Source organism: Vanacampus margaritifer, chromosome 4 (genome assembly GCF_051991255.1).
Source record: "Vanacampus margaritifer isolate UIUO_Vmar chromosome 4, RoL_Vmar_1.0, whole genome shotgun sequence".
In the NCBI taxonomy this organism is placed as follows: domain Eukaryota; kingdom Metazoa; phylum Chordata; class Actinopteri; order Syngnathiformes; family Syngnathidae; genus Vanacampus; species Vanacampus margaritifer.
In genome coordinates, this window is record NC_135435.1 from 5,488,382 (window position 1) to 5,506,012 (window position 17,631).

The following is a 17,631-nucleotide window of genomic DNA, read 5'->3' on the forward strand; positions in this document are numbered from 1 at the left end:
AGCGCAGCTGAATCTAATGATCAGCTAATCAGCAAGCTTAGCAGAAGCCTGATAACGATCCTGATCATGAATCAGATGTGTTGGTGGAGAGAAACATGGAAAACAGGATAGGGATAGGGGCTCTCGAGGACCGAACTTGGCCACCCCTAGTAGAGATTTTTTCAAACTCTCAAAAATGGGCTGTGAGGGGTCATGGCTGAAAGAACACTACATGCCACAATGAGCGGATCTCCAGCCCTTCTCAGGCCACGACAGGCATTGCCACTCCCTCTGGACTGCTTACGCCCTCCAACTAGGGACATGCTAGCGCTGATGCCATCCCCATCCAGTAGAAGCACCAGTGTATGAAGCACAGGCTCGATAAAGGGTATCGGGTGAAACCTCCTTCACTCTCAAGATAATGTCCTGACAATGATATTGTTACAAAAATGAAATTAAAACTTAAATTATACATTTAACTTTGATTTTAAATTTCTTCCAATTATGTTGCTGATACACTGTCACCATGTTACTTCTATAATGGTGCTTGTTTTTGTTTTTTGTTTGTATGTTTGGTATTTTGAGCTTGCCAAACCTGATCAATGGGAAGGTTGTGCAAGCAAGGACAAGTGATATAAAAAAATGGATGGAAGGTACACTGTTGAACTAAAAAACAAGCCAGGACTTTTATTACTTTGGACATTTCCAGTTTTCTTCAGCTCTCGTTATAGTAGTGCACTTTTTAGGAATATAGGAACCAGTTTTGGCCTACCTTTTTAAAAATTATAATTATTACTATTACTAATATTTATCTCTGTTCTTACCCTCTGGATTGTTTATTACTAGTCAATCATCACTTGCAGCACCAGCAACTGACAGTGATCATTTGGCGAAATATTGATAATAATTGCTGGAAGGAAGCTGAGACCAAGTAAAACAGATACAGAAAGCAGCACTAAACATAATGTCCTGGTGTAAAATCAACTGTTCACAGCTGCGTGAAGACCTCCGGCAAGTGATTATGCTTTGGAATGAATATTTTCTATTTTTCTCCCTACACTGCAATTGGCTGGCTACCAGTCAAGGGTGTACTCTGACTTCTGCCCAAAATTGTCTGGGATGGGTTCCAACTCAACAATGAGGACAAGCGGAATAGAAAATGATGGATGATGGGTCGATTTTCTAAACTGATCTAGATTTTTTAATGTAAAAGGGTGAAAAACAGTGACCAAAAAAGGAGAACAGAATGCAGAGACTTTAAAAGGGTGGAAAAGGGAATCAAATGAAGACATAGAGCTCTGTTTTCATAAACAGCGCACATGCTCTCGGCCATAAAAAACTGGTCCATCTTGTTTTTTGTGCCAGTGCAAGCCTACTTAATGTGTTTGGGAATTTGGCAGACTGTGCTGCACCATGTTGGACATTACGGCGGACTGAGGGCCTTTTCTTTTACATGCGCCTGGCACACCTGACAATTTGGTATCTGAACGTAGACTAAACTTTAGACCAGGTAGAAGCAAGTCTAAGTTGTGGCACAGTTGATGTAATGCAATTTTGGTGAATTTGATCAGGGTACAGGCAGACAGAATCTGAGATCCGCCTATAGGTGTCCTGGGTATCCCTTGGCGATCTGCTTGCTTGAATGTTGTAGAAGTCATCATTTGGAAAATGTGAACACTGACAGAGATTTATAAAGATAGTGTTGCCTGTTGATAATCATGTGTGTCCTAATTATTTTTGGAAAATCATTACATGATTGCTGTCTTCTCATAAACTTGTATCATTAATTGCTAATAATATAATAATATTATTAATGGTCATTTGAGCAAATTTGTTATTTCAAGATCAAACCTGATGGCCCTTCGCATAAATCATTCAAGAAGTAGCTGCCAGCTTCCAAAATTTTGGGGATCCCTGGCCTAGACCCAGAAGAACAAAGCTGTGCAATTCTAACACTTTCCAACATTGCAATAAATTCTATTTCTGCTTATATGGCCATCCTCACAATTGACATCACAATCAGAATGATCTCTACAAGTCACAATGTTAAAAACGTAAAAATGTTTTTTTTAAAAATGCAAGGAGAGTACTCAAAATATATACATTTGTGACATACACACGATGATACAGATTGAGTTAATTCATCAAGAAAAAAAAGATGTAATGCAACAATGCAGATGCAAATTGCAGTTCAATGTTACCGTGATTTTACACGTCAGCTGTTAGGGTGATTACAAAAGAATACTTTTATGCTATTTCTCCTGATATTTTTAATGTCTATTTGTTCAAAGAGATTGGAGGGTCTAATTCTGATCTTCACATAACTCTGATATTAGTTTTATTGTTTAAAAGCCCTTATCGTTCCAAAGGCCCACCCTGTCTGAATTTGATCATTACATAGAGGAACTACTAAGATCAGAAAACCTGTTTCCCCTTCGTTCCATCTGGAGATGATTGTACAACATAATGAACTTTGAGTTTCTCCTGATGTTGTGTTATCAATGTGTAAATTAGCTGTTTACCTTGTTTCCATAGTAACCTACACTATAGTCACTGTCATCTTGAAAGACATTGAGAGTCTTGAATGTCAGTAACGTGCTATAAATACAGCTAGTTTAAATACCTTTGTTTTATTTACTTCATCATCCACTTCGACTTTAATGTCCTCATTCATTCTCTCTCTGATGTCTGCTTCATTGTGTGTGAGTAAATAGAAAGACATTCACAAAGGCCCAAAAAAACGCATGCACAAAAAAACACATGAAGCATTCATGCTGATTGATTGGTATGCCTCACCTTGCTGGCGTACGTATGAGACTCATCGTGACCATCACAAAGGTTCACAATACATATGAATGCCTTGCAACACTGCTTTCATATGTGCTGTCTTTGTGTAACTACTTAACAGTGTAGCACAATAATACCAATGTTAATGATAAACATAATAAAAATAAAGTTTTTTCAAATTGTCAGGTAAAGGGAGTACAGGAAGCAAATTATGCATTATTGTATGTACTTTCTTAGATCTATTTTTCACAAAGTATTTAAATTGTAGCACACCATGAAGCAAGCAACTGCTAAGCAAGATAGTTATATAAAACTTAAAACCAAAATGCATAATTGAGAGCTTGATGGGAATATATATATATAAACATGTTGTACGTATTAATTTTATAATAACATGATTATTATTATTTTACATTTGGTAGGCAGTAATAATAAAGGAAAATCCAGGGTCGTGAGCCTACCCCAGCTGTCTTCAGGCAGTAGGTGGGGTGCACCCTGAACTGGCACACACAGATGAACACTCAAAAAAATGACTGCAGAAATTGAGATTCATTTAGTATTTATTTAAAGTGACTTACTGTACCTTCCAAGCTTAAAGGGACTGCAACATGAGAAATCAACTTTTTGGAGCTTGTAGCCATGTTAAAATGCTAATTCCTCACCAAAAACATGACCAAAGTTAAGTTTTCCTCCACTCGCCCCTGTATGAGAAATTCTAGGTTATTCTGCTTTCCAAGCACCAGCCCCTCCCAACCTGACGGTTTGACGTCATTGCGTGCGGCCCCACCCCCGCACTGCCTCTGCGGACTAAACGCACGCCCACTTTCTCTGCGACCTCCTTCAATGGGATAATGACAAAAGTAGCCTTTATCAATAAACATTCTGTCCAAATGAATTCAAAGCAATCAATTATTCTTCATCTCGACTTGGCAGCCATTGTGAAGCCAGGCGAGCGACACTAAAAGGTCGAATGATTAACGGGAGCAGCTAACAAGAGCGGCTAGTGGGAGTTAGTTAGAGCCATAGGCTGGAGTGGCTAACGAGCGCCTATAGCGGGAGAAGCTAGTAGAAAAAAAGCTAACTGTCACGGTGTGTGAGTGGAGGACCCAAATGCAGGAAAGTAGGAGAGCCACGGCAGGGATGTGGATAACATAGTTTTAATCCACCAAAACGTACCAACACAAAAATCCCGCTCGAGGGCGGACAAAAAGCAAACACAAAAATCACGCTCGAGGGCGGACAAAAAACAAACACAAAATCACGCTCGAGGGCGGACAAAAAGCAAACACAAAATTCACGCTCGAGGGCGGACAAAAAGCAAGTCATAGGGATCAGCAGTTGATTCTTGAATACACGCTACCAGTCGGGTCAAGTGAGCAGTGTCACGGAGTAATAACCCGACACTCCTTGCTGCTTCTGCCAGGCCTTTATCCTGGCCTGACGGGCTGATGAGCAGCAGGTGTGTTTGGCGGGCTCCGCCCTCCAGCTGTTTCCCGGGTGACTGCAAAGGGAAAACAGAAACAGCTGACCCCAATCATGACACTAACAAAGGCTTGAGATATCAAAGCAGAAGGTGGCAAGCGACGGGAGTCCAAATCAGCTGTGGAAGTAGGTAAGCGGCGGTCAACCCATTGGGTTCGTCACTTGATAGAAGCACCACCCCGGCTAACTACGTTTGCCAAGTAGTCCTTGGTGTCCGTAGCAGAAAGATGGTGGCAAAACATGGCAGCCTCTTGTAAGGTGAGACTCCAGCCATGTAATATAATTGCTGATTACTAGACCTATGATTATATTTAAAAATAAAAAAATAAATTCAAGAATGTATGTTGTGATGTGCTGGATTGGCTGGCAACCAGTGTGAGGTGTACCCAGCCTACTGCCCGAAGCCAACTAGGATAGACCCCCAGCAACCCCACGACCCTAGTGAGGAATAAGCGGTTAAGAAATTGGATGGATGTTGTGATGTGATGGAACTTTTTTTGTGTGCATATCAGTGAAATCAATAGTGCAATAGTTTTTTAATTGAATGAGCAATTCTCTTTGATTGGAAAACCGCTGTGGTCTCGTCGCATTGGGGGCTGAATTTTGCCGGGCAAACTCCACAAAAGAGGATCAGCCCCGGGTCAAACCCCCAACCTCATAACCGGGAGGCAGATGCGTAAACCACTCCGTGTCACCTTGCCATTGCAAGCAATTAGAATTTTTCTTTTAATGGTCCCATTAATACTGTATCGCGGTCACTATCTTCATAGAAACTAAAATGATGCACACATTTCATGGTCTTGCCTTTTTCCCACTACAGCTGAAGGGGAAATAAAACATCATGGACGATTAACATTTCAATCGCTACCCTAATTAAAAGCAACAGATAATCTCTTCATGCACAAATCACTCTTCAGTCAGCATGAAGCAATTGATTCAATCTAATTATGTGGAATTCCTGATCCAGGCTTGCCTTGCCCCTCCTTGTCTTCTAAGTTAGAAATATTTATATAATTCCCCCCAAACTCATTACAGATGTGAGCTATGAGTCTTTTGGCCCAAAGCAGCACGCCTCATGAATTTGAGCTTAGTTATTATCAAGTTATTATCAAACCCATGAGTATGAGGGTGATAATATCTATTGAGAAGCTGTTTCATTCTCCGTCTTTCTCTCTGTCCGCTCCGTCAGAGGAGCTCAGTGTATCTGCTAGCTGCACATGAATGCTTAATGCCTTTAGCCCCAAGCTGTAAGGTGTCAAGTGAATCTTGCTGTGTTTTGGGAAAAAAAATTATATTTTTCATTTGGGATCTGTGACTTTAAGTTCTGTATTTACTTTGTGTAAAAGGTTTAGAAAGTACTAAATGACAGTGTGATCTCCACAGTTGAATGTCCCTGTAGTTAGTAGAACTAACTGGAATAATAAAAAAATAATAATAATTAAAAAAATAAAATAAATAAAAAAATCGGGAAAAATCTGTCTCTAAAATCTTGGAGGTTATACAAATTACATTGGTCAAGGGCACATAGCAAGTAGTCAGGTAGCAGACTAGCATCTCTCCAACAACTAGTAGCAATTTATAATATTAATAATTACTCACACTGTGACACTGCAATTCCAAAGCAGGTGTCCTTACAGATGAGTTACTGGCCAAAAATATAGAAAAACCTGGGATTGCAAAGGTCATCTACTGAGCTACACTGCCCTTTCTCAAATTCTTAATTTCCCCCCATATTTTACCCACTAAAATCATCAAATCAATGGACTGCTTTTATCAACACCAATTGTTGCCCAAAACATACTGGAAGTCAACTCTGTTATTGAATGGATTGTGGTCAGCTTTGGTTTCCACTGATATCTAGTCACCAATATTCTATTTCACCATGCGTTGTGTTCCTTTATAATCGCTTTTTTACCGTCTATATTAAGATTACAGGTACAGTACAGACATCTCACCGTTCCAAGGGAGATGACTACCCTGCAGTCATTTTCACCATTACTATTCAAATAGGTAGTTGTATACGTGAACTTATGGGAGCTGAATTTTGAGACCTAATTATCTTGGCCTGTTCCACCTGCAAAAATGGTTATTGAATTAATTATTCTGTCGGAAGATAATAAAAGAATCCTCAGAGACAAGCCCTTTAATGTTCATATTACAGAACAGTGGATCATTGGATTCAAACTGTGCACACATTTGTGTTTGAACACATACATTCACATCTTATTTTCGTTTATGAGTCTGGAATATAATCTTCTTAAAGGCCCTCCTGAAGTCTCGGTTAAAAATTGTGTAGATGATTGGGTTCAGGCAACTGTTGCAGTATCCGATCCAAAAAAAGAGGTTGAAGAGCGCATCAGGGATGGCGCATTTCTCTCTGCAGAGTGCTTGGAGACTGTAAGTAAAGAAAAATGGGAACCAGCAGAGGACAAATACTCCCATCACCACTGCCAGAACAAACGTGAATCGCTTCTCCCTCATTAGGGCCACTTTGTTTTTGGACAAAGACATCTGTCTGCTTCGGAGCGCCACAGGAGAGGGGAGGAGGAAATGATGGGAGCAGTGATCCGATGATACCCACGATATGGAAGCACAAGATGGAGGAGGAGGCTTCAACTTGTTTGCTGCTCCCTCAGTGTCCTTTCCCTCCTCTGTTTTCTTCTTCCCACCAGCTCTCCTGGAGAAGCGGAGCGAAGCAGAAAACGAGGAGGATGTTTTTATGCCACCCTCCTGAGTCTTCTCCTCTAAGGTAATATTGTCCAACTCTTCTTTTTTGTGGCTGCTACTGTTGCTGTCTATGTTGGAAGAGCTGTTTCTGTTCTCAGGCGGTTGGTTGTCCAGCTTGTACTTGGATTTCCTGCACGAGGCTCCAACTCCTTGGCTAGTCCTATGGGCAGCACCAAAGCAGGTCTCAGATTGAGATGGTTGCCGCTCTATCACATTCTTAGCCGCAAAGACCGTGGAGGCTCGCTGTTTGGCTACACGGTATATCTTACAGTAGACCAGTATCATGATGACTCCTGGTACAAAGAAGGATACAAGGCAGGAGGAGAGGATGTACCACGTCTGGTTGTTAAGTAGACACTCCTGCCTCTGAGGGTCTTTGTTCGCATCCATTAAGTCCCAACTCTCCTCTGTGTGCGCCATGAGAAGAGGAGGTGAAGAGATGATGATAGATATTAGCCACACGACGCTGATCATCAATTTTATCCGTTTGGGTGTCCGTTTGCGGTTGTAGCTGACGGCTTTCGTGACCGACCAGTAGCGGTCGAGGCTGATGGCACAAAGATGGACAATGGATGAGGTGCAAAACAAAACGTCCAGAGCCAGGTAGAAGGAGCACCAGGTGGAACCAAAATACCAGTAGCCCATCACCTGAAAAGAGGAGAAACTATTTAGGACATGACAGTTCAAAGTCTCCAGGAAGATGAGTGGGAATCAATAACATGCCAGATTATGTGAACCACTACACTTCCAATGTAAGTGTATCAGTGTAATAAATTTATTTTAAAACCCTATATTAATAATAATTGAGATTAATTTTATAAATGTAAAGTGCGTTACAAATAAAATCTAAGTGCACAGCACAGGCAACAATAAAAGCAATAAAAGTAAAGAGTAAAAAGTCAAGACTAAAATCTAAACTCAAAATAGAAATCAAACGGGGAAAGCTTTTTTAAAAAGGAAGGTTTTGTGTCCTTTTTTAAAAGCTTTTAATTAAACAAAACAAAAGAGAACTCCAAATGGCAAGCGATATAAGACATGGGGAGGACAACAAGGCAAAAAAACTGGCAGCATGGCAGCAGAAAACAACCATGAATCGATACAGACAAATGGGAGACAAGAGACTAAGTTCCCGTCCACACAAAAGCCAGTTTCAATGTATCCTCACAAGTTTCTTACAGTTTAGGCCGTTTGTCCACATGACGGCGCGGTTTCGGAGCTTGAAATCGATCACTTTTGAAACCGGGCTCCAGAGTGGAAAGATTTCAAAACCCACCCCATACGCGTCCATCTGGACACCATATGCAGGATACTCCTCCAGTGATGACGTAATGGTCGCAGCTCGATGACGACGCATTGTCGCAGATTGATGACGTATGCTCCAATTCTCGCGTGACTGCACGCGAATCGTCATTCTGTCAACAACAATGGCAGATAGCCGCATCGTAGTCATTTTGCGCCGCCTCCTTAGCTTGCTTATGCAGCAAAATATTTTGCTTCTTTATTCCCACGTTCAACAAGCGGTGTTGTACACGAATGACCCGCCATTGTCACTTCTCCTTTGTTCGTCTTTTTCCATGTTGTTTTGATACATGCAAAGCCATGTTTGTTCTGTAGATTGCAATAAAGTTAGAAAAAAAAGTGTCCGTCTTAGCTAATTCTTCTTCTACGCTTTCCGTTAACTCCCTGTGGCTGCGCTACAGCGCCACTCCAGACTTGGCATATACATTACAGCCGTTAAACATCCTCAGCGTCTTCTTCTGGACACACGCAAGTCTTGAAATGCTTCTGTGTGTACAAGATTTGTTTGAGGAACGAAGCCGGCTTTGCTTCCGTCTGGACAGGGCCTAAATCTGTGATAGTAAGCACTTCTCCTTTGCCGAAATAATCCATCCCACCTCACAGGTGTGCCATATGAAGATGCTGATTTGACACCATGATTAGTGCATAGGTGTACCTTAGACTGCCCACAGTAAAAGGCCACTCTGAGAGGTGCAGTTTGGTTTAATTCGGGAGGCAAGGACTCAGAGTACCAGTCAGTGCTGGAAAGCTTTTTTGTTTGTTTTGAATAAGTTAAAGATTAAAAGTTACTCATTTGTTTTTGTAAGTAGTAGATCGGTTGTCCTATTTGTGTATCTACTGAGACAATAGAGACATTAGATCAGCTTTAATGGTAATTTACTATTTGTTTAGTACCAAAACCAAATCATAGACAACATCTGGAAATGGGCAGAAGGAAAATATACGTAAATGATTGCGTATAATTTACTTTCTAATTACTTGTATACAAATAGTAAAAAACGTGTGTGAGCAAGCAATAAAAAATTGGGATGTAAATGTGGTGCTAATTCAAAGAGAGACAGAGTGTGTGCGTGCGTTAAAGAAACACTTTCTTTCATTCTCTGTGAAGCACTGCGTTACCTAAATAATTGTGGACCATTTTAGACGAAACTGTGGGAGCTGTAGAGAGACAAAGATCAACTAAATAATCATAGGATGGTGTATCCATCCAACGAGTGTTGAAGCAAGGTGGGCCAAAAACTATGTGAATAATAGCTCAAGGCAAGCCTGAACTTTGACAAGAAAAAAAAACACACAAGAAAAAATGTGTCAGGCAAGAACAGAAAATGCACGCACCAGAGGGCTGTTGCATAATAGTACTCCTACAAAATATGGACTTGATACAAGTAAAAGCAGTCTGACGTAAATAATGTGGAAGTTGACTTAAGGCAAGGAAAGGCATTTTTTTTATATTGCATATTTCATACACAAGGCAACTCAATGTGCTTCACACAACCAAAAGCACAACACCAAAAATCATTTACAAACACAACAGCTGAAGACATTTATAAAGCAAAAAAAAACATTCAAACACATCAACAAACAAAATATTTAAAGACATTTAAAAGCAAAATAAAGAAAAACTAAAAGACCATACAGAGAAACCGATTTTAAAATTTCTTAAAAAACGGTAATCAAAGGCATGATAGAAAAATATTTAATTATAATTTCCACTTATTCCATTTGTTTGCAGTATAACAGCTAAAAGCTGATTCACCATGCTTGCTCTGAAACCTGGGCCCCACCCGAATCTGCTGAGCTCAGAGCCCTAATGGGTTAATATTTATATAGTCAAAACCCGACCTGCAGCTGTTTGATGCTTTTTGTTGAGGGAGTACAGTCGAAAAACCATTGTAATAGTCAAGGCTACTGAAGGTAAAAACATGGAGTAGCTTCTCCTGCTCTGCTTAGAGAACATAACCCTTAAGTCTAGATATGTTTTTCAGCTGATAAATGGCTTTTTTATTAATTGATTCGATATGACTGCTGTAAATCAGGTCCGAGACTCTCAGCATCCCAAGATTTCGGATTTGGGCATTGTTTTTTAAAGACAGTGAAGTATATTTGTTAACAGAAGCCCTCTTTTCTTTAGTTTTGGTTTAGCTGAAGAAAATTGTGGTTCACACATTTGTTAATTTGCGTTAGACAGTGACATAGTCATTTGGGAAAATTTGCTAAATATAGTTGTGCGTCCTCTGCATAGCCATGACAGCACAACATTAGCGTTCTGAAGCATTTAATGGAAGGGTTAACATACAGACTGTCGAGTGAAAATGACATCACAGTTTCTCAGGTCTCAGGTAACAACCAATCACGGCTCAGCTTAAGAAAACATGTGAGCTCACCTGTTTTCTGTGTTCATTCGACAGCAAGTAGCAAAATGGCCGCCCCCTTAGATGGATAAAATTGGCAGGATTTTGCTGCATAACTCATATACTACAAACGTAATGTTAATCCGAATGTCATGTTTGGACTAGTGAGGTCACATAGAACATATTATTGTCATGTTGTGTTTAAGGCATTAAGCAAAGTGTGAATGATCAGTAATAGGATAGTTTGTCTTTGCTAGCATGGTCAGCATTGTCAGTGGATAACCACGTTATGTTATGCTATGTTTACACGCTGTTTCCTGTGATCAAGGCAGCCCCTTTTCAGTTAAGAATTGACAAATTGTCCTCGGGCAACGCCAGGGGACGGGATGCACAAATGTGACAGGCTTTGATTGCCTTTCCATCTATATAACCTGTTTTTATAGACCCAAATAAATGGCCGATAACGCCTCACTGGGTCTCAAAATTCTAACCAGTCGCAGATTTTACCGTGACTCGGTTGTTGTTTTAGTTCCTATTATGTACTCTCAGGTTTAGCCACATTTCATTCCATTTTACTATAGTCGGTTAGGTGTCTCTTGCACTGTGATAAATGTTTCGACATTTTAAAGATCTCACTAGGCAATCATGGTAATGACAACCTGTCACGTTTGCCCATCCGTGTCGTCTCATGACCATCCACGGTGGCCTTTTTATACCGGGGATGAAAGTTCCCAAGACTTCAACATCTTCATTCCTTTTTTTATTTTTTTTATTTTATTTTTCTGGAGAGCTCAGTATTGTTCATTCGGTAATTTTACCGATTTGACATGTCATCATCATTGCTCTTTGTTTTATTTTTATCTTTATTTTTTTTTTGTGGGTGAGAATGCGAATGTGTATTTGCATGTGTGTGTGTGCGTGCGTGTGAGTGTGTATTCATTAGTTCACCTAAAACCTATTAAAAAATCCCATACCGTTCACCTAAACCAAACACTTCAGACTCCAGCCAGAGTCGTGAGGCCGTCAGGAGACCCGAGAAAGGACCAAAGAAAAGAAAGGAAAGTGAAATCCAGCACCGACCAGACACCACCCACCAGGCCACCAACCAGAGTCCTTCACCAACCCCAGAAACATCTAAATTCCAACAAATCAAGGAGACCTCAAGAGACCAAAGGAGAGACTGAGGAAAGGAAGGAAGGACAGACTAAGCAGAGTGAGATCCACAGACACCAGCCTCTACCGATTCAACGACCAGAGGAAGAAGCAGATTGTGTCTGAGTTTCGATAGATGCTGGTGTGGTGGATCTGACAGAGCTGTCGACCCCTGCCAGGTAAGAGCAAGTGCAACACCTCAGGGCCCCTCAGGCCACGGCAGCCCCAAGGGACAACCCCCGGGCCCCGCAGGGGCCACCGGCCGGAGAGCAAACCCAGGAGCAGGAGCGCCCCCCACCCCAACATGGCCCGTGCCCCCAACGCAGCAGGATACTGCAGGTCCGCCAGGCACCCCACCGGTCCACAGCCTCCGCTCCCCCCATCCACCCCAACCCAGCCCCAGCCGCCCCCAAACCCCCAGCACCCCCCCACCCCAACCAAGCCCCTAGACCCCACCCCCACCAACCGCCAGCCCCCGACCCCAGACCCCGGGGACCCCCGTACCCAGGCATCGGTGCCGAAGAACAGCGAAGCGGAGAGGGCACCCGCGCCCACCCCACCTCCCGCCACGTGGAGGGACGGAATACCAGGGGCAGAAGGGGAGATGGGGGCACCGGGGGATGGGCGGCACCCCTGAACCCCAGGCCCAGCGGGGAAATGCCCCGGTCGTCACTCCAGCGTTCTTAGTGAAAGCTAACCTTGTTACTGAGTAGAGTTCGCCAGCTCGCCGACTGGCGAACTCTACCCCTACACCTTGAATGTGACCCCACCCAGTGTATATACAAGTGTGTGTGTGTGATGAATTAAAATTGGGAGCAAGTGAGCCGGAGCAGAGGAAAATGATATCCCCACGTTCCCAGTCATGTCAGTGAGTGTATGGGGGGGACACCGACGGACAGGATCGCAGCACTGCTCTATACTGCGGTCTGCCCCAACCAATGGTACCCCACCCCGACACTCCCCAGTCGTTTAGCAGTGAGATGTTAAAACGTGATGTCGGGGGTGGTTTAAAGGTATAATCAACTTGTAGGGAAAGGGAGACTGGTGCGTGGTCGCTAATAATAATAGGATGTATTTTTGTAACAGTTTTACAAGCAATAGAGTTATTTGTAAGAAAAAAATCAATTCTTGAAAAAGACCGGTGCACAGCGGAAAAGAAGGTAAATTCCTTCTTATTTGGGTTTTTAAGTCTCCAGCTGTCGACGAGGCCAAAATCATCCATACAGTATATTCCCCTATTACTTTAGTAGATTGTAATCGCCTTATACATGTTGTATTATTAGAACGATCTATTAATGGATGAAAGTTCCCAAGACTTCAACATCTTCATTCCTGTCACCTCCAGCTCTGCTTCATGTCGTCTCTTTAGTACCACTTCTTCTGTACAACCCTGTTTTATTCCTGCTAATCTTCACTCCTCTCCTTTCCGGCTCATACCTCCAGCTTTCTAATTGTTCCTCCACCTGCTCCCTGCTTTCACTGCAGACCATAATGTCATCTGCAAACATCATAGTTCATGGGGATTCTGGTCAGAACCTCATCTGTCTGTCTATCCATCACTATTGCAAAGAGGAAGCGGCTTAGTGCTGATCCCTGATGCAGCCTACCTCTACCTTAAACTTATGTGTCACACCTACAACACACTTCTCCACTGTTCGGCTACCCTAATACATGTCTTGCATGTAAGCTACTACTCGAACATACTTCTCTGCCACTCCAGACTTTCTCATGCAGTGCCTCAGTTCCTCTCTGGGCATCCTGCCATTAGCTTTCTTGAGATCTACAAAGACACAATGCATCTTCTTCTGAACTTCTTTGTACTTGTCTATCAACAAAATCTAAGGGGGGGTTAAAAAACAACTCTAACAACATCTGTAGTACTCTTCCAAATAAAACCATTCTTCAGGCATCTTCTCACCCTCTGGAATTAAGCGACCTGGTCAAAAAGCCCCCTGATATGTCATCAGTACCAACCACCTTTCTCGTTGACATCTTTTTTGTGCTTTTCTACCTTCTTCCTTACTAAATAAAAATATACTTATTTACTTTGTACATGTTTCTGTATGCATGATAAAACTTAGCAAGGCACTTCAATGCAACACTTCAATATAGAGATACAATACAATTCAATACTAAAGTAGCCACAATTCTATGTTTCGGGCCACTGGCGTGCACAGGTAGACCCCTAGTGGTGCCCACAACCTTGCCCTTCTGCCCTCTCTCAAAAAAAGTGCCCTTTGGAAAGTTCTTCTTTGTGTGTTTTTTTTGTTTGTTTTTTTAAATAAATAAACACTTTACTGAGGACAGGTCCATGTTGACACAATATTTTAGAAAAGTTGCATGATAAATTGCGTGTGAAAAAACAACAATATGCGTCCCCTGCACGCGCACCCGACCTAGCTCACTTGCTCGCTTCCTTTGTCACGTGAGCGCTAATTACCCACGGTCGCGATGTGGGACAGACACACACGCATCTCCAAGGTGTGACTGAAAAGGGAAGCGTCTCTCTGCTCTCTTGGATGAAATCAAAGACGCATAAAGATGAAAGGTCAGACTCAGAGTCAAGGCCAGAGAGAGTCATGTTAACTAGAGTTTAGCACCCTTTAAAGATCCCATTTTAATATTGATTTGCTTCTTAAGGTTAATTGTATTAAAAAAAATTTTTTTTAAAGTAGTTTGTACTAAATCAGCAGGCATGAAGCTAACATTAGCTAAATTATTAGCTATTATTTAGTACAAACCATAACTGTAAGTTACTTCTATGCTACAAATCTTGCGTCTCTTGTGTGTGTAATGTTTATATAAAAACTTCTATTGACATTTCCAAACATCATTTCTGATATGTCCCCAATGCAACACAATGCAAATGCTTCCTTTATATGGTGAAAACAAACAGCAGATTGTAAGGCTTTTTCCTGTGACGACCATACAAATTACATCTTATCACATTTTGAGATCAAAATAATCCTCACAAATCAAATTATAACAATCCAAAGTCCAACGCTTTTCAATGAGCAGATAGATTTTGTTCACCAAATTGACGGCCATCTTGACTTGTGACATCATCTCGGAATTGTCAGTAAGGTATATCCCTTGTGCACAAAAGTGTCCTTTTTCCCACCCAGAGCACTTGCCCCCAAAAATCTCTGTGCACGCTGCTGTTTTGGGCTAAGCTAACAGTGTTGCCGTGTTTGTCGGGAACATTGCAATGTATGCTAAACATAGCTTTTAGACCAAAAAAAAAAAAAGCTGGGTTGTTTTCCAAGACCACTCTCGGGGTACCTGTGGATTTTGAGCAGATTGTACTCAATGTGGGTTAATTAGTTTTACTATGCACATTATGTTGAGTATTGGATTTGAAATGCTGGATGGCTTAATGATTGACATGGATACCAGGATTGGAGTTCAATTCCCAGTCAGGGCAGATGGGTTGTGTCAGGAAGGGCATCTGTATTAAAAGACTGCCAAACATTTCATACCAGTAACTTGCTGTGGTGAACCCTGACAGTGCAAAGTTGCTTCTTCTCATTACAAAATGCTGGTAACAAAACAAATATTTCTTTCTTTATTTATTTTTTTGTTTATTTATCAATGTATTTATTTATTACAACAGCTGTATTGATAACCTGGTATCCCATTGATAGCTTTAACTCATTCCTATGGTAGTTGTTACCTCTTGTTGTATCAAAATCTTAACCTAAAACAGGATTCACCAATTCCAGTCCTCGAGGGCCGGAGTCCTGCAGGTTTTAGATGTTTCCGCTTACCAACACACTTGATACTCAGGATCAGGATCGTTATCAGGCATGCTGATGAGCCGATTATATAAATCTGGTGTGATAGTGGGCAGAAACATCTAAAACCTGCAGGACTCCAGACTTTGAGGCCTGGAAATGGTGAACCTGTCCCTGACCTAAAATGTTGGGTCAAATCCTTAACCCAATGCGCTGAATATAAATAACCCAGCATTGGTTTAGATCCTCCTGTACCCAGCGATGAGCCATTTCACCCAATTTGGGTTACTTTTAACCCAGCAGTTTTATGACTGCTACTGTATCTGCACTTTTGTCACAGCATCATAAACTAAATGTTATCTAAAACAGGGGTCATATATCAGTCTACACACTAATAACAATTGGGTCAAAAGGGGACCAACCCAACTTTTTGGGTTATTTAATTAACCCAAAATGTTGGGTCAAATGAATAACCCATTAAACAGTACAATTGTTGGGGTTGTTTTGTGTTTTGCAGAATGTATGAGTATTCAAGCCAAACCAAAGTCATTTTGAACAATAGTCAGGTTGGTTTTAAAATGACATGGGAATAATAATACTTTTACGTTTGTTTGGTGTTTGATCCATATTTGATAATGATTTCACTTGAACATCAAAGCCTTTTTTTTTCTTTTTTAAAATATTTTAAGTGTTGATAAAAATAAATCCATCCAGTACTTATCAGACCAACACACCTCATTTAAGTGAATGATGACTAATTTCAGTTAGAAAACCTATTCGCTGATTCAGTAATGAATCCTATGTTTTATCCTCACCTCATTGGCCAAGGAGAAGGGGATGACCAACGTCGCCACCAGAATGTCCGCTGAAGCCAGAGACACTAGGAATAGGTTTTGAGGAGCCCGCAAGGCACGGCTGGTAAACACGGCGACCACAACCAGCACATTTCCCACAACAGTCACGAGGATGATGACTGTGACAACCAGCATGATGAGCACCAAAGCTGTCTGGGAGTGCGGAGGCAGAGGAGCAGACCTTGACGAGGAAGAAGATGCCTGACTAATATTCTCCAAAGAAGAGGTTGCAGGGACAGTGGCCATTTCAGGTGAGAGCACATCTGAGTCCATTCTTCTTTAATCACAGCCTCTTAGTCTTACCTGACTGCATTTAAATGTCTGGGAGGTGGGAGAAGAAAGCAAAATAATCCTCTTTAAAAGTCTTTCAATACAGAGGAAATCCATGAAAGTAGTGGAACAGTTATCAATTTAAGCAACAATTTGCATCCCACTATAGATTAGAGTTACATGGTTTAAATGATGACAGCCATTTAGTCAGTATTTGCATTATTTCAAATGAATGCATTATAAAATGTTGACTTACGAAGATTGTTCTACTTGTTTCCAAAATAACACACAAGTCATTTCTGCTGTCCAAACAGAGTCCTACAGTGAAGAAAGCTTCCAAAAAATATTTGGAGAGGAGTGAAAGAGATCAAATGGAAATAAGTAGTAAAAAACTGGAGGAGGGAGAAGCGGAGGTAATGCATAAATAAAGGATGCGAATGGTTGAAGCGCTGAGGGAAAGTGCTTCTGTTCGCCGATGCTCCACTGCTAGAATAAAGCGAGAGGAGAGAGGGTGAAATGAAAGAAGGCAGAACAGCTCTGCACAGTGAGGAGAGTGGGAGATGTTTGCGGAGAGTAGTCGAACAGACAGAAAATGAGCAAGGACCGAGAGGAGAAGGTGGTGGAATAACAGATGAAAGGAATTTGACAGCAGAGTGCACAGCTAGGGAGCGAGGGAAGAAGGGAAAGAGGTAGGATTCGGGGATCAGGCAATATAGACAAAAGAGGTCAAGAAAATAGGAGAGGTGACATGCGCAGAGAGAGAGGAGGGAGGACAATTTGATGGGAAATACAGGAGCCAAGTAAGCAGCACAGGGGAGAAAAATAGAATAACATTTAGAAATACTTTACAGTGTATTAGATTGATTATTTTGCAACCCTGTTGTTTTGGCATGCTAATGTGTTAACATTAAAGCCAAGGTGCTACTGACAAAATAACTGACTGGATATCCATTATCATTGAAACTCCTTTCGTGCGCGTGTGATACAAATGTTTAA

The 17,631-nt window shown here is 41.5% G+C and overlaps 1 protein-coding gene and 1 long non-coding RNA gene across 5 annotated transcripts; one reads left to right on the top strand and one right to left on the bottom strand.

Annotated features, from left to right (window-relative positions):
• The first annotated feature begins 4,327 nt into the window (after nucleotides 1-4,327).
• LOC144050168 (uncharacterized) lies at nucleotides 4,328-7,766 on the top strand. Of its 4 annotated transcripts, none has more exons than XR_013293796.1 (4): nucleotides 4,328-4,506; nucleotides 6,545-6,645; nucleotides 6,733-6,997; nucleotides 7,074-7,766. It is a non-coding gene; the product is annotated as an uncharacterized LOC144050168 (long non-coding RNA). The 4 variants fall into 4 exon arrangements; XR_013293798.1 differs by having other exon boundaries at nucleotides 6,559-6,645; XR_013293797.1 differs by lacking the exon at nucleotides 6,545-6,645.
• Nucleotides 6,420-17,226, bottom strand: LOC144050167 (alpha-2Db adrenergic receptor-like). Its single transcript, XM_077563207.1, has 3 exons — nucleotides 16,892-17,226; nucleotides 16,327-16,686; nucleotides 6,420-7,623 (listed from the first exon to the last, which is right to left on the bottom strand). Exons 2-3 carry the CDS (start codon nucleotides 16,636-16,638, stop codon nucleotides 6,472-6,474), a joined length of 1,464 nt encoding a protein of 487 aa, XP_077419333.1. The 5' UTR covers nucleotides 16,639-16,686; nucleotides 16,892-17,226; the 3' UTR covers nucleotides 6,420-6,471.
• Nucleotides 17,227-17,631: the final 405 nt, after the last annotated feature.